The 24123-nt window shown below is 42.9% G+C and overlaps 1 protein-coding gene across 2 annotated transcripts in view; it reads right to left on the reverse strand.

Annotated features, from left to right (window-relative positions):
* LOC311238460 (uncharacterized protein) overlaps positions 1-24123 on the reverse strand; it is a 157415-nt gene that overhangs the window by 55994 nt on the left and 77298 nt on the right. For both annotated transcript variants that reach the window (XM_084326533.1, XM_084326532.1), the window contains exons 5-7: positions 14198-14325; positions 8606-8753; positions 6721-6819 (exon numbers count right to left, since the gene is read on the reverse strand). In XM_084326533.1, the coding sequence (XP_084182659.1) occupies positions 6721-6819; positions 8606-8753; positions 14198-14325 (375 nt within the window). The remainder of the gene's footprint in view (positions 1-6720; positions 6820-8605; positions 8754-14197; positions 14326-24123) is intronic.

Genomic DNA, 24123 nt, shown 5'->3' on the forward strand with positions numbered 1-24123 from the left:
AATTCAATATTCAACTTACGTTTAACGACTATGGCTACACCCCGAGTTCTCGTACCAATAGAAGAGACTAATATTATGATATGTGTTGTCCGCTAACTTATCTATGTCTTTCTCTAGAATGTGCGTTTCGCTTAGCAGAGCAATGTCCACCTGTTCTTTTTTCATCAGTGTGAGCACGCTTTTGCGTTTGAGTTGGTTATTTATTCCCCCGGTGTTCCAGATCATTATATTCAAACTAGCCATAATCTATACATGTTGTAGTGTAGTTTTTGGTAATGCTTCTGGAGTGCGAGGCAACAATAGATATACATCCAACTAGTGAGGTCCTGTTGAGAGCCGAGCTTAAAAACATACATATATACAAATAAAAATCCCCTTCCCTCCCCTCCCACCGAGAGTCGTACAGGATTGTGTTCCATGAACACAACCTTTGCGTATGACTCCCTCCCTTAAACCACCGGATATCCCAGAATGATCCAATTATCCTTAACATTCCTATGTATACCATAGGATCTAACACTCTAAATTCTACCATAAGTAGAATGTCAACTGTGGCTTGGCCACTTTCCCGTTAAATAAAAATTCAAATAAGATAAAACTAAAAATAAAGACCAAAAATAAGCTTCAATTATCATGCCATAATCACTTACATTTTATATGAACTTGTGTAATTTATAATAAACCATGAATAATATGGAGGTATTGAACTAAAAAGAGAACCTCAATAAATCAGAGAAAACAGAAGAAAAAAAACAAGTAAAAAGGAAGAGAACATTAACTTAGATCTTAAAAGAGCTTTGCTATGCTTAAACATCTAAAGTATAAATTGGAGAAGTAGTGGAAATATTTCCAATTAATAAAAAGCAGTTTTTAAATACGTATATGCAGCATTTCCCCTGGCCAGGGGTGGGCGATGATCCGTTGTGAAGAATGATCTTTCAGCCGGCCGCTGCTATGATGGTTCTGTGGTTCTGCAGCTAGATGCTGTTGGTTATTCCTCCGAAGGGCTTCTGGTAGTATGTCTGGCCACGTATTGCTGTTATTCCAGAATGTTCCCTATATCAAAGAATGTTTTAGATGTTCTAGATTATTCCAATATGTCGTTTTTACAGTGTTCGAATGTTCCAGTATGTTCTGGAGTGTTGTTAGAATTCCATACTCTTAAAATAAGGATCACTTCAACGCCATGTTCATCTTCTCTGTATCGTTCCAATTTTGAATCCAATATGTCCGCAATAATAGAAGCCCAACGGGGAAAACATTCAATAACTCTGAGCTCTTAGGTCTCTCTGTCCCAAATCATCGGTTCATTAAAGTTTATACTATATGGTGCATAACAGAGATTAAAAGGCCATTTATACACTATCCTGCGTGTTGTGCTGACATGTATTTGGCTGCATCTTCAGGCGAGTTGAGGAAAACCCTTGCTCCTTGTTTATCGACGATGCGAAGTATTGCAGGGTATATTAATAGGGGTCTGTATTTCTCCAGATAGAGTTGAGACATCACCGTCTTGAACTTGGCTCGCAGGTCCACCACCTCACGACAATAATCTTCAAAACAGTGTATTGATATATCCTTGTATTTCAGATTGCCTTTCATCCTGCGAGTTTCACGAATAATCATTTCTTTTATTCTGACTTGGCGCAGGGTAACCAATATCACTCTGGGTTTAACGTTATTGTCACCGGATCGGGTCCCAATCTGTAGCACTGCTCACCTCGGGTACTTTAGAAGATCGCTGGTCCAAGATTTTCTGTAATTCTGTCGCAAACTCTTCAGGGTGCTCGCAGCTCACCGACTCATCCAGACCGACTATACGAATATTCAGCTTGCGTCTTTGATATTCCATCTAGAATATTTTGGCTTTCTGTTCTTCATTGATTCGCTTAACCCTTAGAAGTCAACGGGGCTTATTGCTCCCGTGGGCGGAGAACAAAAGAATTAGAATCTCTCACAAATGCTCAGGAAGTCCCGTTTTTCAAAAATCTGTAAAAATAGAACAAAGACAATTTCGAGTGCATATAGTGTAATCTATATGTATCCTTACTTGCTAAACATAATACGACTTGTAAATATGTTTAATTCTTGCTCAATTGTATAGTTCTAAATATCCCTGTATTCCCCCGAAACTACAACGCGCCACGTACATGCACGCGCGCACACACACACAGCGCATAGGTGTTAATCACTGAGTGATCTAATATGCATATTCTTCAGCGCGAGAGGGGGGGGGGGGGGGTTGTGTTTCTCACTGTCTGTCGTTGATAATAATAGTCCTGCAGTTCGCAGTTCATTCAGCGCGCATCACGGTGATGACAGCTCTCTAGTCTAGAGTAGAGAGGTGGCCTGTTACTGTTCCATGATTTTCATTCGGCGCTTCAGCTCACCTCGCAGAGCAGCGGTCCTGCGCTCCTGCGGTCCGTTGTTGACGAGTTCGAATCCCATACAAAAAAATTTTTTAACGTGATTTTTTTTTTTACACGTGTATTCTTTCGCCGGTTAAGGTTAGGCATGGTTAAGGTTAAGGTTCTAGAATGTTCGATTATGATATCATACTGTGACATACTCCTCCTGTAGTGTGAAAAAACATGCATTCTCATAAATATTACGATCAAATCTATTTTGTACTTGATGATACATTTGAAATTGGTTTGGTTATGATCATGTTATTAGTGTGTGTGTGTAAAAAACTAATTAATAATATAATTATTATAAATCTCTCTCTCTCTCTCTCCTCTCTCTCTCTCTCTCTCTCTCTCTCTCTCTCTCTCTCTCTCTCTCCTCTCTCTCTCTCTCTCTCTCTCTCTCTCTCTCTCTCTCTCTCTCTCTCTCTCTCTCTCTCTCTCTCTCTCTCTCTCTCTCTCCTCTCTCTCTCTCTCTCTCTCTCTCTCTCTCTCTCTCCTCTCTCCTCTCTCCTCTCTCTCTCTCTCTCTCTCTCTCTCTCTCTCTCTCTCTCTCTCTCTCTCTCTCTCTCTCTCTCTCTCTCTCTCTCTCTCTGTTGTGGGTGTGGTTTTCAATTGCAAATATAGCACTTAGAGGGAAATAAAGCCAGCACACCTCAAGCAAGTACCCATGGGCAAGGGATATCATTTGTATGTCGATAACTTTTATACAAGTCCAAAGCTTTTCAGGGATCTGCATAGCCTGGGTGTCGGAGCATGTGGAACGTACAGAGACAACAGAAAAGAATGCCCCCGCACAGAGGTGAATGCTCTCAAAAAGAAGGATGCTAGGGGCACCATCAGGTGGCTACGTGATGGCCCACTGGTCTTTGTGAAGTGGATGGACACACGTGAAGTCTCTGTTTGCTCCACAATCCACGAGTCATTCGCTGGAAAAACTGTGCTGAGGAGAATAAAAAACAAGCGCAGTGAGACCTGGTCCATTGAGAACATTGCATGCCCAACACCTGTCCTGGAGTACAACAAGTACATGGGAGGCGTTGATTTGTCTGACCAACTCATCCAGTACTACTCTGCACACCACAAGACCATGCGATGGTACAGGACTTTGCTCTATCATTATCTGGACATTGCCGCCACTAACTCCTACCTTCTTCACATGGAGCTGTGCAGAGAGCAGCAGGTGCAGCCGATGACCCACCTGGTCTTCCAGCAGGAGCTGGTAGCTGAGCTGTGTGGCATCACAGTTGTACAGGTGCCAGTGGACAATCTACCCACAGCACCAGTGGACCGCCTACCAAGGAACCATTCACCTGTTGCGATCACGCAACAGGCAGATAAATCCCAGAAGGCCACGGCTGGCCGCCTGTTTTGCGTACATTGTAAGATGAAGACCCCCTGGAAGTGCGGTGAATGTGGTGTGGCCCTCTGTCTCATTCCAGACAGGAACTGCTTTTTCACATATCACTTAGTGTGATACAAAACAGGCAGATACAACCATGAGGAGACACCTATTTTTTTTTTTATACATGTGCATAATTTTATTTTTTTGGAGATTTTGCCTAAATTCATTGTGGTCGCGCTCTCTGCCAAATATCATATGAGGCACCTTGTATTACTATTGTAATCCAAAAGTGATATATAGGGTTGTTCATTGTACAATACAATTGATACAGTTGATGTTTCTTGTTGATTATTATTCTCTATGTGTTTTTAATAAAATTGTGTGATATTCTATTCCAGTTGTCTTTGGTCTTGTTTTCTCTGGTTATGATCATGTTATTAGTGTGTGTGTGTGTAAAAAAACTAATTAATAATATAATTATTATAAATGTCGCTCTCTCTCTCTCTCTCTCTCTCTCTCTCTCTTGAAATCTACAGTTACACATTGCTGTATTTAGTGAGGTAAATGAGTACAAGACATGTTTCACAGACACACACACACACAGACAGACAGACACACACACACATTTACATTTACACATTAACACATTACATTTACATCTAGTCTAGTTTGCTTATTTTTTTTTGATATGGTACAGTACTGTAGATACAGACACAGACACACACACACAGAAACACACACACACACACAGGCTAGGCCTCCTGCTGGGTCCATTCACTGGAATAACAAAGGAATGACTGGGCCTTTGCTCAGGTGTGAAATGGTTCTAGTTAGGCCTGCCACGATAACACATTTTGCTGGGCGATTAATTGCCCCCGAAAATATCGCGATAAGCGATATTATTGCGACCGGTTAGAGAATTTTTTTTTGGAGAAATTTATTCCCAAAACTTTTATTTTGAAGCCCACCGCTCCGTCTTTTCCGGTGTTTAAGACTTTTATTTTGAAGCCCACCGACCGGACCGGAAGTATTGTTGTGATTATTTCAGGTACTTTTTGGGTACCAGAAAAGTCACGTGAAACACTGCAGACAACTGAATAGAGACGCGTCTCTAGGATTTCATAATCATTATGTTTGCAGCAGGCACAAGTGCAATAAACAAAGGATACAGTCACTGTGTATTCTGCCTCATTTATTGATTAAACAAAACCGACATCAACACAATTTGCCACCGAGCGGAGAGTTTAGTCTCGCAAAAAGATCGCTGACTTGTTAAGGCTTGTTGTTAGGTTAGGTGCTAATGTTGTGCTAGCGTTTTAGCATGGCTATCGTACATAGCGTGATCAATATAACTCGCTATTGATTGTTTGTATGAGTAACGTTAATGCTAGTAGAATAGACACAACGTGAGGTAATCACCATCCATTTTAAACCGGTTATTACCTAATGCTAACGTTAGCAAATAGACGCGACTGGTAACGTTACAGCTTGTTAGCCTAATGCTCGTTAACGTTAGCATAGACAGCCTAGCTAACGTTAACGCTTGTAGAATAGACACAATGAGAGGTAACGTTAGCGTTAGCAGAATAGACACAACGAGGGTCTCGTTAATGTTGTTATTGATTGATTGATTGAAAACTGTGTTTACTCTGTTTGTATGAGTAAAGCCAGCGGCCCGCCTCCCAACACGGACAGTGACTGACAAGGGGCACTGGGTCCGCCTCATTAAAACAAACGCACAAATAGCAATTAATCGCGCCCGTCAAAATCATTGCATTCATTTTAATTATCGCGGCAATTAATCGATTTATTGCTTATCGCGGCAGGCCTAGTTCTAGTGACAATGATCACATTGAATTCTGGGAGTGTAGTTCTCTCATCAGATAGCTGAATGAACTTGATTCTACTTCAAGTCCTATATTGAAAGGTGTTAGGATTTTACCAGAATGTTTGATAGGACATTGATTGAAACCTATCGTCTCAAATTTGACAATTGATGGCTTATTTTGAAGGTATGAATCTGTAATTTTATATTATGTAACAAAAAAAAAGGGGGAAATTCTCAGGAGGAGGAGCTATTTAGGTTAGACTTCTAAGCTCCATCGTTATATCGTTGAGCTCCGTATTGAGTTCTTTGTAGTTTCCCTTCATCTCAGCAGTTAGGTTAACGTTGATATCATCTACGTCTTTGTAGATCCGAACGAAATTTTGTTGGTGGTCTTCCAGGCCTGTTTCCAGTTTCTCGGTGCGTTTAATATGTGCTTCGGCGTCCACTCTTAGCGCTTCTATTTTGCATTCGATAGATTCTTTGATAGCATCTACTTTTTGGGTTATTGTCTTCTCCATTGTCTCCATCGTCTTCTCCATTTTTTTCGTTTCATTTTTCATTTCCCGGATGATATATTCGGTGTCTGCGGAGGTATTTGTAGGGGTTGAACTTGAGGCGGCCACTATCACGTCTATATTCTCTGCTATTTGCCGCACGTATCCTGCTTCCATAGGCGAGTCCTCTGCGACTGGTTTTGCACTCGTTTTATCTCTCTTTGGTGACATCTCGATTATTTTGGTCAATATAGTTAGTTGATAATCTCAGTTGATATATGCGTCAAGTTTTAAACGCATTGATGGGTTATAAATATGTTTTTAAAACGGAAAAAAAATAACGGGTGAGCAGCTGTGTCACATGCGACTTACTCCATTCTAACGTTAAACCGGAAGGGCTAGTATTAGATTATTATAGTAGATTACTATTACTATTGTCTCCATAGCTATACGATGGGTCTGCAAACATCATCAAAATGGTCTGAACCGCTGGCGCCAGGGCGTACAGATGAGAAAACCGTGTGGCAGTCAATGAGTTAACATTGTCAGCATTGCTTGGCAAGCTTCCCTGTACTGGTGTAAATAAGATATTGTTTGGTAACATTGCGGTAATAAGCAGCACACAAAGAGAAACAGACCAATAGTCACCTTGTGTGGTGATGATGTTGCCGAGATCGAGGTCGGCCAACTCTTGAGCTTCCTCCCGCTTCAGTTTGGCTTTCTTACACTTCTCAATGGAGGGCTGGCCTGACGACAAACACAGTTACTGGATTAACACACCTGATCTGGACCAGAATAACTGACACTGTCTCAAGATTACTGACTGTATCAAGGTAACTGACACTGTCTCAAGATAACTGACACTGTCTCAAGCTGTCTCAAGATAACTGACACTGCCTCAAGATAACTGACACTGTCTCAAGATTACTGACTGTATCAAGATAACTGACACTGTCTCAAGATTACTGACTGTATCAAGATAACTGACTGTCTCAAGATTACTGACTGTCTCAAGATAACTGACACTGTCTCAAGATTACTGACTGTATCAAGGTAACTGACACTGTCTCAAGATAACTGACACTGCCTCAAGATTACTGACTGTATCAAGATAACTGACACTGTCTCAAGATTACTGACTGTATCAAGATAACTGACACTGTCTCAAGATTACTGACTGTATCAAGATAACTGACACTGTCTCAAGATTACTGACTGTCTCAAGATAACCGACACCGTCTCAAGATAACTGACACTGTCTCAAGATAACTGACTGTCTCAAGATAACTGACACTGTCTCAAGATAACTGACACTGTCTCAAGATAACTGACACTGTCTCAAGATAACTGACACTGTCTCAAGATAACTGACACTGTCTCAAGATAACTGACTGTCTCAAGATAACTGACACTGTCTCAAGATAACTGACACTGTCTCAAGATAACTGACACTGTCTCAAGTTAACTGACACCGTCTCAAGATAACTGACACTGTCTCAAGATAACTGACTGTCTCAAGATAACTGACTGTCTCAAGATAACTGACACTGTCTCAAGATAACTGACTGTCTCAAGATAACCGACACTGTCTCAAGATAACTGACACTGTCTCAAGATAACTGACACTGCTTCAAGATAACTGACACTGTCTCAAGATAACTGACACTGTCTCAAGATAACTGACACTGTCTCAAGATAACTGACACTGTCTCAAGATAACTGACACTGTCTCAAGATAACTGACTGTCTCAAGATAACTGACACTGTCTCAAGATAACTGACACTGTCTCAAGATAACTGACACTGTCTCAAGATAACTGACTGTCTCAAGATAACCGACACTGTCTCAAGATAACTGACACTCAAGTGTTGAGGTTTACTTATTACATAATTAATAGATATGTTGTCCTCTATAGTCGTTGTCACCCATCATCACATTCATGAGAAAGATGTAAAGAACAATAGAAAAAGCATAAATATAGCACTAATTTACAACACAATAATGACAGTGTGGGTGTAGTGAGTGCAGAGTGACGGCAGAGCCATGATGAACATCTACAGGGACAGGGCACTCTGGCCAGAATAATAAACCTACTGTACATACAATATATTTTATTATCTGTTCTTATGCACGCCTGGTGATACTAAATCCAAATTGAATTCATATTCTCCTGTTTCAAGCCTAGTAATAGACAATATTTCTGACACTGGGAATACATTCACTGAGGTCCATAGACGTCCCTAGATAGGGCTCCGGGCTTAACCCTTTCACTGCCACACGACAGAAGGTTAACCCTTTACTATCACACAACCGACGGCGATGCTCCATCATTAGCATCGCCGTCGGTTGTGTGATAGTAAAGGGCTAACCTTCTTTATTGTCACAGTGAAAGGGTTAACCGGCTGTCGTGTGGCAGTGAAAGGATTAAGCGGTTAAGCCACAGAGCAGAGTATTCTTACTAACCTCGGACACCGAGCTCCTCCAGCTCCCCCTTGAGGACGTTAAGCCACAGAGCAGAGTATTCTTACTAACCTCGGACACCGAGCTCCTCCAGCTCCCCCTTGAGGATGGCCACCATGGAGCGAACAGAGCGACAGCCGCCCAGGAGCTTCTTGTAATTCCTCCTCACACCACAGAGGGCAATGTAGCGCTTTAGCCTGACCACCGCCTTGTCCTCTTCCTGGACAGTGATGTAGAATAAGAACGTTGAGAAGATTATCCAACTGTTTTCACCGTCTGTAACTGCCCTACACTGTAATCATAACTACCCACCTCACACTATAGTCTACCCCAGGGGTTCTTTTTATAAAAAAAATTGAATCCTCTTTTTCTCCGCCTGATTTTCTATGCTTTTCTCCCCATCCCAATTTAGTCGTTATGCCAATTCCCCCCCTCCCCTACCTGGTTGTTGTGCGCATGTTCCTCCTACTGGTCAGTACAAGGGAACCCTGAAGTCCACCACATGCTTCCTCCGACACATGTGGAGACAGCCAGTGGCTCTCTTCTCACCTGGCAGCGAGGACTCTCATTGGTGAAGCGTAACGCGTGGGAGGTCACGCTGCCTTCACCACTTCCTGCCTTTCGCTGAGTAGGCGCCCAGACCTGACCTGTAGGTGTCGCTGTCCACAACGCCAGATCACCACCCACGACTTCCCTCCCGCTAACTCAGCCAAACGAGTTAGTATGACGACCGGCCCAAGCCACAGGCAATGCTGACTCCGGGAGTCGAGACCGCAGCCTCTTGCATTGGTGACGAGCGCAATTACCCCAGGGGTTCTTAAACTTTTTTATACCACAACCCCATTTTATTTAGGATTTTTGGTAGAAAATATAATTATATATATATATATATATATATATATATATATATATATATATATATATATATTTTTTTTTTTACTTTGGGTCGCAACCCCTAGTTTGAGAACCGCTGGCTACCCATATACTCTGTATGATAGCATGTACAACAGTGCTGTATATACTGCATATTTACATTTATATTTTTAGAATTGTATAGTCATCTTGCTGTTATTTTATTCTATGCTATTTTTTTATTTTATATTGGATGCTGCTGCGGTCGAGGAACCACAACAAAGCAAATTTCACGCTTCTTTTGCTGTAAAAGGTACCGAATGATGTAACAATAAAAGGAATCTGAATTTACTGCATATATATTAGTGCTGTCAATCGATTAAAATATTCAGATTAATCGCATGATTGTCCATAGTTAACTCGCGATTAATCGCTAATTAATCAAATTTTTTTCTTCTTTTCTAAATCTACCTTAACACTTTCAGTGCCATTCACATAGAACTACGTTTCTGTCGTCCGATCGTTGAGTGCCGGAAACGTAGATCTACGTTTCTGTCACGGTATTTCTTTTATTATCTATATCCATTCATAATTCAGCGGGGCACCTTGTGCATACTGTTCTGAGTGTGTCTGAGCTGGCAGACGGTATTACACCGCCCTCTAACGCCTTCGGCCAGTAATGCACCCCGTTAGAAACGGGTTTGTTTATTTTCTATACTGAGCTGCGGCGTGGGGGCGGGTCCTAAAGACTCCGGCAAAACACACGCTTCTAGGGATGGGTTGGACAACTGACCCCGCCCGCCCGTTGAAGAGCAATGCCCAATAACGTCGGAGGCACGATCGCTGTGGATAACTGGAATGGCGATGAGATTATTGGATTCTTTTTTGTCCATTACTTCAGAGACCAGGTAAGGACATCATTTATGAAAGCTGATTTTTATTTCTACTGCGATTGAAGCTATATGTGTTTATGTGTCTAGCTGTTCTGCCGTTGGGTTGCAGGAGGGGGGGAACGCCGGTCTAAGCCACATTGCATGCGTGCACGACAAAGGATAATAGTGATGATCTAGCGTTGATTTCAGGAAGATCCGATAATCAGGCGAAAAATGACAACGTGTTTATTGAATTACACAAAAACGCTGTTTTCGTGTCTTTTCCCTGGAATTGCTCAGAAGCGGCCGGACTATGTTCATATTCAAAACGGTATAAAATGGAAATGTACGGATGAAAAAAAGAATCTGTTTTTTGCACGTTGACCAGAAGCAGCTCAATGAGACTCGAGGGCGTTATTAGACCCATAGCTATACTATAAAATATAGGTTTAGTTCTACAAACTACAACTACGTTTACATGGGGTTAATGGGCAGCACGGAAGTGGTCACTTCCCGGAAGGGGCATGGCACTCAATGTGTTAAACAGATCTTTTTCAAGTTTTAATACTCTTATCAACATGAGTCAACAAATGCTTGCTTTATGCAGTCATTTAACACAAAAGGATGACCCTTATGCATTGCAAGTTTGCATCAAATTCAAAACAGAGTGATGGACAAAATAACTTAAAAGAAAATAATAATTTAAAACAATGAATAAATTGCATGAAATAATAGGGGAAAGAAAACTTTATCTCTCTCTCTCTCACACACACACTCTTCCAGCTCTCTCTCTCTTGCCCCTTCCTCATCTCTCACCCCCCCCCTCTCTCTCTCACACACACACACACTGAGTCAGAAACAAACATAGTATCAATGAGAGTAGCAATAATACTTTCTTAAAGTAAAAAAAATATATATATTTAAACGTTAATCGTGCGTTAAAATAGTGGCGTTACAGAATTGTGCGTTAATGTGTTAACTAGCGATCCATATGTACTATAGTGTCTGTCAGGTGCAATCCCGTAGCAAGATGTGACTGCCGGAGGAATTTCATCGATGCACCGATGGCACTTCCGGTTTTTGCGAGAGTGTAACTCGCCCGACCATCCACCAGGCGGCGGTATTGAGCCGTTGCAGTCACATCTAGGGTCCAGCTAGGGCATCGGGGGTTGGCTGGATGAATTATGAATGCCATGGCGAAAAAAAGAAATATTGATCTCAAAAACGCTGTACAGCGATCTTGGCAGACAACGCATGGCGGGCAATAACGCTGGAAAGCGTTTCCGGCGCTGGATGTGTTAATGTGTTAACTTTGACAGCCTTAATATATATATATATTAGGGCTGTCAGTTTATCGCGTTAATTAGATTAATTAATTACACAGCAAATTATCGCGTTATGAAAATTAACCCAAAATTAATTACAAAAAAATAATAATAATAATATAATAATTTCTTTTTTTTATATATTTTTTTGTATCTCATTCATTCCATAAGAATGTAGAATACACATTTACAGACTTTTTTTTAATATGGTCCATTTGCATGTTCTTGGTATCTGATTCTAGGGACATCTATGAATCTCAGGGAATGTATTCCCAGAGTGTTAGAAATACTGTGGGCTAGATCCACAAAGAATGGATTGCACGGTGCAAGTTGCACTCTACTTACAATTCATTATGAATTGAAAATGGGGGACCCTGATGTAAACAAGACGAAAGTCTTTCTCTGGTCTGCATCCCCTTAACAATTGTGTGTATTGAGCTGTACTGTACTGTACCCATTCTGCAATCTGTTAATAACATTTTCATTCAATCAATCTGCGCTGTGATTGATTGAATGACATTTTTATTTTGAGTCAATTGTAATGAACCAAATGAGAATATCAATACAATTGTTTTTATCTTTGACTGTGAATAACACTATGCTCAAATTGACCAGACCTGAAAAATCTAAGCAAATTAATAGATGGAAGATGATTAAACAGAAGGTTTTGTAGATACAGTACTGAATTCTGCCATCCGGACACATGCAATTTGAAATATGATTATAGAATATCGGGCATAAAATGGTTATGCGATTAAAATGCGATTAATTAGATTAATTAATTACAAATCCTGTAATTAATTAGATTAATTTTTTTAATCGCCTGACAGCACTAATATATATACATCCATATTTGTCTGAATATACCTGCATATAACCCCTCTATATACTTATACATCTACATAACCCATATAACTCTGCATGATAGCATGTACAATAATGCTGTACAGATCCAGCTCTTATAAATCAAACACTTGATTAACGGCACTGCCAGGTTAATGATATTCCACCAGTAGGGGGAGTCGAGTTACATCGGTGGAGAGAGTGGGGAAGTGATCACCGTTCCACATTGTACACTACAGACATAAGACAGATCAAATACAGTACAAGCGTTCAAGTCGCACGTGTTGCAATGACTATTATTCATTTCTGTCGAGTTTTTTTGTCGGTCCCTTTAGCTCAACTAGTTCGCGTGCATGGCTGGCTGGCTGCTGACCACGGCATCACGTGTTCGAATCTCTCCGTTACAATGATATTATTATTATATTCTTTTGTAATGTAATGAGTTTGTTGATTATTAGACTGTTATTGGTACAGTAATGGTGTGGTATTTTTTGAATAACGTGCGTTTTTTATGGATAATCAGCTGAGATTTTGTGTCACTTTTATTTATTTTTTTACTTTGGAAAAACGGCCACTTCCGCCTGTTTTACTTTTAAAAACTGTCTCCTCACATCCCGCTGTTTCGCGTGCAGCGCAAGATACAGTATGGCTCAATACACACAATCTTTAAGGGGATGCAGACCAGAATGCATTTAAAGTGAACTTGATTGATCTGTGTTGATAGAGGACACAATTCTTTACACTACACTGCCCCAGGTCGTTGAGACAACCAAGCTTGCCGCGATGACCCGCCCTACTCTGCCTCTGATTCGCAGACTGTGGGTGGGGGAATGTGATTGGACCAAAGCAGAGTCACACACAGACGGTGGCTCTAGTCACATGCATTGCAGACAGAGACGCTGATATATTATGCTTCTCGGTATGGAGGGGTTAACCTCTTCCGGTACCGGACCGCAAATTACATCACGTCATAAATCATTCTCTCTAGACGGACATAATTATAGTTTTTTCCCTCTCAAACGTATTCAAGAGTAAACATCCTAACCATGTCACAACAGCAGTCATAATGTAATTTTCAGCCATACATTTGTTTACCAATAGGTAAAGTGTTATTAGTGAGATTTTAGTTTTTGAAATGTGTTGTTTTCTTTGCGGAAATCCGGCATTTTGAATTAGCGGTCGTCCCTGAAGGACGATTGTAGTCATTATGAGAAGAGGACATCCAGAGCTCTCAATGAGTGTTGGAATTTCAAAAAACTACACTACCCATGTACCCAACAGATTCTAGCTTCCTGCAAGCAAATTACTTGTGTATGATTTTTTTTCTTTTTTCTTATTTCTCTGGATTATATACCACAAAACTGAATGTTATTGGCATATATTGGAGCGCAGTTAGTTTGTATACTATGTTTGATAACGTAATGTTAATGTCTCCATATATATATATATATAATTAGTAAACTGTCTGCAGCTTTTTTTGCGCCCCTTAACCGATTTTCAAGGGCATTTGGTCCATTTTCGAGGGCATTTTGCCCCAAGCCCTCGTTAATTTCGAACCCTGCTCAGTAGTACTAATGTATATATTTTACTCAGTTTAATCACCTGTACATTATATATTACTATTGCACTTTACTGTTACATTTGCACTGTAGTTGGATGCCAAACTTATTTTTGTTGTACTGTACTTGATACTGCATGATGACGATACATCTGAATCTAATAGCTTTCACAAAACTCAGTTTCCCCCTCAGAAGGTCACTTCAACATCTCACCTTGTGTCCTTTAGAGACAGGTTCCTTGTCCTCTTTTCTCACGGCCGTCTTCTTCTTGCTCCGCTGGCTTTCTTCCTCCCCGCCGGACGACGAGTCAGAGTCCGTCTTCTCCTTCTTCACTTCTCTTTCTGAAGAAGGAAGATGGAGAGGTCGTTACGATGTCATGATGATGTCATAACGATGTCATGATGATGTCATGACGATCAGGGCTCGAAATTGCGACCGAATTGGTCGCATATGCGACCGAAATTGTATCTGTGCGACCTCAAAATATAATTGGGAGCATTCGTGTGAGTGCAAATAATTGTTCTGGTGCGACCCCCCCCCCCCCCCCCCCCTCTTGTTGACGCACACACACACACGCTGCACGCAGTGCCCTCGTTGCCCCTCCCCCTCACAGACCCGTCTTGTCACAGACCAGTCTCATTCGCACCGGAGATAGCAAGCGTGCAGCTCCTCTTTTAACATCACTGAAGCATTAAACAATGGCCCAGTAAACTATTCACTTTAGTTTAATACACGAGGCGTTGTGTAACGTTATCTAGCTGGCTAGCTACTGATAGCTCATAACATCATTGGCGTTAGTTTTTGCAGCTGTGGCTAACGTTAGCTAGCTGTTGTGCTCACGGAGGAGACAAAACTGGGAACGAGGTTACAATGGAGTGGAGCTAACTAACTGTACAAATCGATGTGATTGGCTGAGACTGTATTTTGTACGGTTGGCTGCCTGGCTGTTGTGGATTCGGGGAGCCAGCTAGCAGCTAACATCAACTCAACATCAACACTCTGTTGACACTCTGAGGGGAGCCAGCTAGCAGCTAACATCAACTCTACATCAACACTCTGTTGACACTCTGAGGGGAGCCAGCTAGCAGCTAACATCAACTCAACATCAACACTCTGTTGACACTCTGAGGGGAGCCAGCTAGCAGCTAACATCAACTCAACATCAACACTCTGTTGACACTCTGAGGGGAGCCAGCTAGCAGCTAACATCAACTCAACGTCAACACTCTGTTGACACTCTGAGGGGAGCCAGCTAGCAGCTAACATCAACTCAACGTCAACACTCTGTTGACACTCTGAGGGGAGCCAGCTAGCAGCTAACATCAACTCAACATCAACACTCTGTTGACACTCTGAGGGGAGCCAGCTAGCAGCTAACATCAACTCAACATCAACACTCTGTTGACACTCTGAGGGGAGCCAGCTAGCAGCTAACATCAACTCAACGTCAACACTCTGTTGACACTCTGAGGGGAGCCAGCTAACAGCTAACATCAACTCAACATCAACACTCTGTTGACACTCTGAGGGGAGCCAGCTAGCAGCTAACATCAACTCAACATCAACACTCTGTTGACACTCTGAGGGGAGCCAGCTAGCAGCTAACATCAACTCAACATCAACACTCTGTTGACACTCTGAGGGGAGCCAGCTAGCAGCTAACATCAACTCAACGTCAACACTCTGTTGACACTCTGAGGGGAGCCAGCTAGCAGCTAACATCAACTCAACGTCAACACTCTGTTGACACTCTGAGGGGAGCCAGCTAGCAGCTAACATCAACTCAACATCAACACTCTGTTGACACTCTGAGGGGAGCCAGCTAGCAGCTAACATCAACTCAACGTCAACACTCTGTTGACACTCTGAGGGGAGCCAGCTAGCAGCTAACATCAACTCAACGTCAACACTCTGTTGACACTCTGAGGGGAGCCAGCTAGCAGCTAACATCAACTCAACATCAACACTCTGTTGACACTCTGAGGGGAGCCAGCTAGCAGCTAACATCAACTCAACATCAACACTCTGTTGACACTCTGAGGGGAGCCAGCTAGCAGCTAACATCAACTCAACATCAACACTCTGTTGACACTCTGAGGGGAGCCAGCTAGCAGCTAACATCAACATCAACACTCTGTTGACACTCTGAGGGGAGCCAGCTAGCAGCTAACATCAACTCAACATCAACACTCTGTTGACACTCTGAGGGGAGCCAGCTAGCAGCTAACATCAACTCAACGTCAACACTCTGTTGACACTCTGAGGGGAGCCAGCTAGCAGCTAACATCAACTCAACGTCAACACTCTGTTGACACTCTGAGGGGAGCCAGCTAGCAGCTAACATCAACTCAACATCAACACTCTGTTGACACTCTGAGGGGAGCCAGCTAGCAGCTAACATCAACTCAACATCAACACTCTGTTGACACTCTGAGGGGAGCCAGCTAGCAGCTAACATCAACTCAACATCAACACTCTGTTGACACTCTGAGGGGAGCCAGCTAACAGCTAACATCAACTCAACGTCAACACTCTGTTGACACTCTGAGGGGAGCCAGCTAGCAGCTAACATCAACTCAACATCAACACTCTGTTGACACTCTGAGGGGAGCCAGCTAGCAGCTAACATCAACTCAACATCAACACTCTGTTGACACTCTGAGGGGAGCCAGCTAGCAGCTAACATCAACTCAACATCAACACTCTGTTGACACTCTGAGGGGAGCCAGCTAGCAGCTAACATCAACTCAACGTCAACACTCTGTTGACACTCTGAGGGGAGCCAGCTAGCAGCTAACATCAACTCAACGTCAACACTCTGTTGACACTCTGAGGGGAGCCAGCTAGCAGCTAACATCAACTCAACATCAACACTCTGTTGACACTCTGAGGGGAGCCAGCTAGCAGCTAACATCAACTCAACGTCAACACTCTGTTGACACTCTGAGGGGAGCCAGCTAGCAGCTAACATCAACTCAACGTCAACACTCTGTTGACACTCTGAGGGGAGCCAGCTAGCAGCTAACATCAACTCAACATCAACACTCTGTTGACACTCTGAGGGGAGCCAGCTAGCAGCTAACATCAACTCAACATCAACACTCTGTTGACACTCTGAGGGGAGCCAGCTAGCAGCTAACATCAACTCAACATCAACACTCTGACACTCTGAGGGGAGCCAGCTAGCAGCTAACATCAACTCAACATCAACACTCTGTTGACACTCTGAGGGGAGCCAGCTAGCAGCTAACATCAACTCAACATCAACACTCTGTTGACACTCTGAGCCAGTTTGCTGACAGCAATGTAACAAACAATATGGTCCGTGCGGAACCCTTATCCCCAACACATAGTTCCGTGTGTGAATTATGTTGAGCCACCACAAAAGATGAATCAAAAGTTTAATATAGTAAGAATAGTACTAGGCTATATAACATGGTCTCAGGACCAGCACCAGGTCTCAGGTGGACCAGCACCAGGTCTCAGGACCAGCACCAGGTCTCAGGACCAGCACCAGGCAGGTTGTGAACATTCAAAGTTTCTTCCGGTTTTTGCGAGAGTGTAACTCGCCCGACCATCCACCAGGCGGCGGTATTGAGCCGTTGCAGTCACATCTAGGGTCCAGCTAGGGCATCGGGGGTTGGCTGGATGAATTATGAATGCCATGGCGAAAAAAAGAAATATTGATCTCAAAAACGCTGTACAGCGATCTTGGCAGACAACGCATGGCGGGCAATAACGCTGGAAAGCGTTTCCGGCGCTGGATGTGTTAATGTGTTAACTTTGACAGCCTTAATATATATATATATTAGGGCTGTCAGTTTATCGCGTTAATTAGATTAATTAATTACACAGCAAATTATCGCGTTATGAAAATTAACCCAAAATTAATTACAAAAAAATAATAATAATAATATAATAATTTCTTTTTTTTATATATTTTTTTGTATCTCATTCATTCCATAAGAATGTAGAATACACATTTACAGACTTTTTTTTAATATGGTCCATTTGCATGTTCTTGGTATCTGATTCTAGGGACATCTATGAATCTCAGGGAATGTATTCCCAGTGTCAGAAATACTGTGGGCTAGGTTGTGAACATTCAAAGTTTAAATAAAAAATAATAATAAATTATTGGAGTGATGACTAAAAAGGTTATCTTATTGGATAAAACATATATATTTGTATTGGATACGACATATATTTGTATTATTATTATTTATATATATCTCTATTGCAGATTTAGAAAATCTTCCATTCATTGGGGACATAATTTACAGTTGAAAAAGGCTAATAAAACGCATTATTACATGGCGTTTTCACATTCGCCGAAATGCTTGCTTGTGATTGGTCAATAGCGCGCGTCAGAGGTCCGTTATCACACAATAATGACCGCTGTGGGACAATAATGACCGCTGTGCGCAGCTGTTCGCAATCAAGCCCACTACACACACTGTATCAGTGCTGCTCAGCATGTGCACAGCTGCACTCAGTCATGCAATCAGACCAGAGACCTGCCGGCTGCCGATAATAATAATCACTTTATTTGGGCTGACGGAGCCACAGAACAACTGCGTCTGCATTTGATCTCGTCTTGTCGATGGTGTAAAATGAATTAGGTATATTGTTAGTAAGTTAGCCATGTAATAAGCGGGATAATGTATAGCTATACTCGATCATTGTCGCAAAATAATTGACCTTCACTGACGTTTTAAAACACCTCGGCGCTGCGCCTCGGTATTTTAAACTCTGTGTCGTCAATTATTTTGCGACAATGACCTCGTAGCTATACATTATCCCTTACATATATCGCAGTATCGCAATATTCAATAGCATGACTCTAGTCTGGTGATAATATGGTGGTGATTCCCCTATAGAGTCCTACTGGGTGGTGATAATATGGTGGTGATTCCCCTATAGAGACCTACTGGGTGGTGATAATATGGTGGTGATTCCCCTATAGAGTCCTACTGGGTGATAATATGGTGGTGATTCCCCTATAGAGTCCTACTGGGTGGTGATAATATGGTGGTGATTCCTCTATAGAGACCTACTGGGTGGTGATAATATGGTGGTGATTCCCCTATAGAGTCCTACTGGGTGATAATATGGTGGTGATTCCCCTATAGAGTCCTACTGGGTGGTGATAATATGGTGGTGATTCCTCTATAGAGTCCTACTGGGTGGTGATAATATGGTGGTGATTCCTCTATAGAGACCTACTGGGTGGTGATAATATGGTGGTGATTCCCCTATAGAGTCCTACTGGGTGGTGATAATATGGTGGTGATTCCTCTATAGAGACCTACTGGGTGGTGATAATATGGTGGTGATTCCCCTATAGAGTCCTACTGGGTGGTGATAATATGGTGGTGATTCCTCTATAGAGTCCTACTGGGTGGTGATAATATGGTGGTGATTCCTCTATAGAGACCTACTGGGTGGTGATAATATGGTGGTGATTCCCCTATAGAGTCCTACTGGGTGATAATATGGTGGTGATTCCCCTATAGAGTCCTACTGGGTGATAATATGGTGGTGATTCCCCTATAGAGACCTACTGGGTGGTGATAATATGGTGGTGATTCCTCTATAGAGTCCTACTGGGTGGTGATAATATGGTGGTGATTCCCCTATAGAGACCTACTGGGTGGTGATAATATGGTGGTGATTCCCCTATAGAGTCCTACTGGGTGGTGATAATATGGTGGTGATTCCCCTATAGAGTCCTACTGGGTGGTGATAATATGGTGGTGATTCCCCTATAGAGTCCTACTGGGTGATAATATGGTGGTGATTCCCCTATAGAGTCCTACTGGGTGGTGATAATATGGTGGTGATTCCCCTATAGAGTCCTACTGGGTGGTGATAATATGGTGGTGATTCCTCTATAGAGACCTACTGGGTGGTGATAATATGGTGGTGATTCCCCTATAGAGACCTACTGGGTGGTGATAATATGGTGGTGATTCCCCTATAGAGACCTACTGGGTGATAATATGGTGGTGATTCCCCTATAGAGTCCTACTGGGTGGTGATAATATGGTGGTGATTCCCCTATAGAGACCTACTGGGTGGTGATAATATGGTGGTGATTCCCCTATAGAGTCCTACTGGGTGGTGATAATATGGTGGTGATTCCCCTATAGAGTCCTACTGGGTGGTGATAATATGGTGGTGATTCCCCTATAGAGTCCTACTGGGTGGTGATAATATGGTGGTGATTCCCCTATAGAGACCTACTGGGTGGTGATAATATGGTGGTGATTCCTCTATAGAGTCCTACTGGGTGGTGATAATATGGTGGTGATTCCTCTATAGAGTCCTACTGGGTGGTGATAATATGGTGGTGATTCCTCTATAGAGTCCTACTGGGTGGTGATAATATGGTGGTGATTCCCCTATAGAGTCCTACTGGGTGGTGATAATATGGTGGTGATTCCCCTATAGAGTCCTACTGGGTGGTGATAATATGGTGGTGATTCCCCTATAGAGACCTACTGGGTGGTGATAATATGGTGGTGATTCCCCTATAGAGTCCTACTGGGTGGTGATAATATGGTGGTGATTCCCCTATAGAGTCCTACTGGGTGGTGATAATATGGTGGTGATTCCCCTATAGAGTCCTACTGGGTGGTGATAATATGGTGGTGATTCCCCTATAGAGACCTACTGGGTGGTGATAATATGGTGGTGATTCCTCTATAGAGTCCTACTGGGTGGTGATAATATGGTGGTGATTCCTCTATAGAGTCCTACTGGGTGGTGATAATATGGTGGTGATTCCCCTATAGAGTCCTACTGGGTGGTGATAATATGGTGGTGATTCCCCTATAGAGTCCTACTGGGTGGTGATAATATGGTGGTGATTCCTCTATAGAGTCCTACTGGGTGGTGATAATATGGTGGTGATTCCCCTATAGAGTCCTACTGGGTGGTGATAATATGGTGGTGATTCCCCTATAGAGTCCTACTGGGTGGTGATAATATGGTGGTGATTCCTCTATAGAGTCCTACTGGGTGGTGATAATATGGTGGTGATTCCCCTATAGAGTCCTACTGGGTGGTGATAATATGGTGGTGATTCCCCTATAGAGTCCTACTGGGTGGTGATAATATGGTGGTGATTCCCCTATAGAGTCCTACTGGGTGGTGATAATATGGTGGTGATTCCCCTATAGAGTCCTACTGGGTGATAATATGGTGGTGATTCCCCTATAGAGTCCTACTGGGTGGTGATAATATGGTGGTGATTCCCCTATAGAGTCCTACTGGGTGATAATATGGTGGTGATTCCCCTATAGAGACCTACTGGGTGATAATATGGTGGTGATTCCCCTATAGAGACCTACTGGGTGGTGATAATATGGTGGTGATTCCCCTATAGAGACCTACTGGGTGGTGATAATATGGTGGTGATTCCCCTATAGAGTCCTACTGGGTGGTGATAATATGGTGGTGATTCCCCTATAGAGTCCTACTGGGTGGTGATAATATGGTGGTGATCCCCCTATAGAGTCCTACTGGGTGATAATATGGTGGTGATTCCTCTATAGAGTCCTACTGGGTGGTGATAATATGGTGGTGATTCCCCTATAGAGTCCTACTGGGTGGTGATAATATGGTGGTGATTCCCCTATAGAGTCCTACTGGGTGGTGATAATATGGTGGTGATTCCCCTATAGAGACCTACTGGGTGGTGATAATATGGTGGTGATTCCCCTATAGAGACCTACTGGGTGGTGATAATATGGTGGTGATTCCCCTATAGAGTCCTACTGAGTGGTGATAATATGGTGGTGATTCCCCTATAGAGTCCTACTGGGTGGTGATAATATGGTGGTGATTCCCCTATAGAGACCTACTGGGTGGTGATAATATGGTGGTGATTCCCCTATAGAGACCTACTGGGTGGTGATAATATGGTGGTGATTCCCCTATAGAGTCCTACTGGGTGGTGATAATATGGTGGTGATTCCCCTATAGAGACCTACTGGGTGGTGATAATATGGTGGTGATTCCTCTATAGAGTCCTACTGGGTGGTGATAATATGGTGGTGATCCCCTATAGAGACCTACTGGGTGGTGATAATATGGTGGTGATTCCCCTATAGAGACCTACTGGGTGGTGATAATATGGTGGTGATTCCCCTATAGAGTCCTACTGGGTGGTGATAATATGGTGGTGATTCCCCTATAGAGTCCTACTGGGTGGTGATAATATGGTGGTGATTCCCCTATAGAGTCCTACTGGGTGGTGATAATATGGTGGTGATTCCTCTATAGAGACCTACTGGGTGGTGATAATATGGTGGTGATTCCCCTATAGAGTCCTACTGGGTGGTGATAATATGGTGGTGATTCCCCTATAGAGACCTACTGGGTGGTGATAATATGGTGGTGATTCCCCTATAGAGTCCTACTGGGTGGTGATAATATGGTGGTGATTCCCCTATAGAGTCCTACTGGGTGATAATATGGTGGTGATTCCCCTATAGAGACCTACTGGGTGGTGATAATATGGTGGTGATTCCCCTATAGAGACCTACTGGGTGGTGATAATATGGTGGTGATTCCCCTATAGAGACCTACTGGGTGGTGATAATATGGTGGTGATTCCTCTATAGAGTCCTACTGGGTGATAATATGGTGGTGATTCCCCTATAGAGTCCTACTGGGTGGTGATAATATGGTGGTGATTCCCCTATAGAGTCCTACTGGGTGGTGATAATATGGTGGTGATTCCCCTATAGAGTCCTACTGGGTGATAATATGGTGGTGATTCCCCTATAGAGTCCTACTGGGTGATAATATGGTGGTGATTCCCCTATAGAGTCCTACTGGGTGATAATATGGTGGTGATTCCCCTATAGAGTCCTACTGGGTGGTGATAATATGGTGGTGATTCCCCTATAGAGTCCTACTGGGTGGTGATAATATGGTGGTGATTCCTCTATAGAGTCCTACTGGGTGGTGATAATATGGTGGTGATTCCCCTATAGAGTCCTACTGGGTGGTGATAATATGGTGGTGATTCCCCTATAGAGTCCTACTGGGTGGTGATAATATGGTGGTGATTCCCCTATAGAGTCCTACTGGGTGGTGATAATATGGTGGTGATTCCCCTATAGAGTCCTACTGGGTGGTGATAATATGGTGGTGATTCCCCTATAGAGTCCTACTGGGTGGTGATAATATGGTGGTGATTCCCCTATAGAGACCTACTGGGTGGTGATAATATGGTGGTGATTCCCCTATAGAGACCTACTGGGTGATAATATGGTGGTGATTCCCCTATAGAGTCCTACTGGGTGGTGATAATATGGTGGTGATTCCCCTATAGAGTCCTACTGGGTGGTGATAATATGGTGGTGATTCCTCTATAGAGTCCTACTGGGTGGTGATAATATGGTGGTGATTCCCCTATAGAGTCCTACTGGGTGGTGATAATATGGTGGTGATTCCCCTATAGAGTCCTACTGGGTGATAATATGGTGGTGATTCCCCTATAGAGTCCTACTGGGTGGTGATAATATGGTGGTGATTCCTCTATAGAGTCCTACTGGGTGGTGATAATATGGTGGTGATTCCTCTATAGAGTCCTACTGGGTGGTGATAATATGGTGGTGATTCCCCTATAGAGACCTACTGGGTGGTGATAATATGGTGGTGATTCCCCTATAGAGTCCTACTGGGTGGTGATAATATGGTGGTGATTCCCCTATAGAGACCTACTGGGTGGTGATAATATGGTGGTGATTCCTCTATAGAGACCTACTGGGTGGTGATAATATGGTGGTGATTCCCCTATAGAGTCCTACTGGGTGGTGATAATATGGTGGTGATTCCCCTATAGAGTCCTACTGGGTGGTGATAATATGGTGGTGATTCCTCTATAGAGTCCTACTGGGTGGTGATAATATGGTGGTGATTCCCCTATAGAGACCTACTGGGTGGTGATAATATGGTGGTGATTCCCCTATAGAGACCTACTGGGTGGTGATAATATGGTGGTGATTCCCCTATAGAGTCCTACTGGGTGGTGATAATATGGTGGTGATTCCCCTATAGAGTCCTACTGGGTGATAATATGGTGGTGATTCCCCTATAGAGTCCTACTGGGTGATAATATGGTG

The sequence above is a fragment of the Notolepis coatsorum genome (genome assembly GCF_963971535.1).
Source record: "Notolepis coatsorum genome assembly, chromosome: 12".
In the NCBI taxonomy this organism is placed as follows: Eukaryota; Metazoa; Chordata; class Actinopteri; order Aulopiformes; family Paralepididae; genus Notolepis; species Notolepis coatsorum.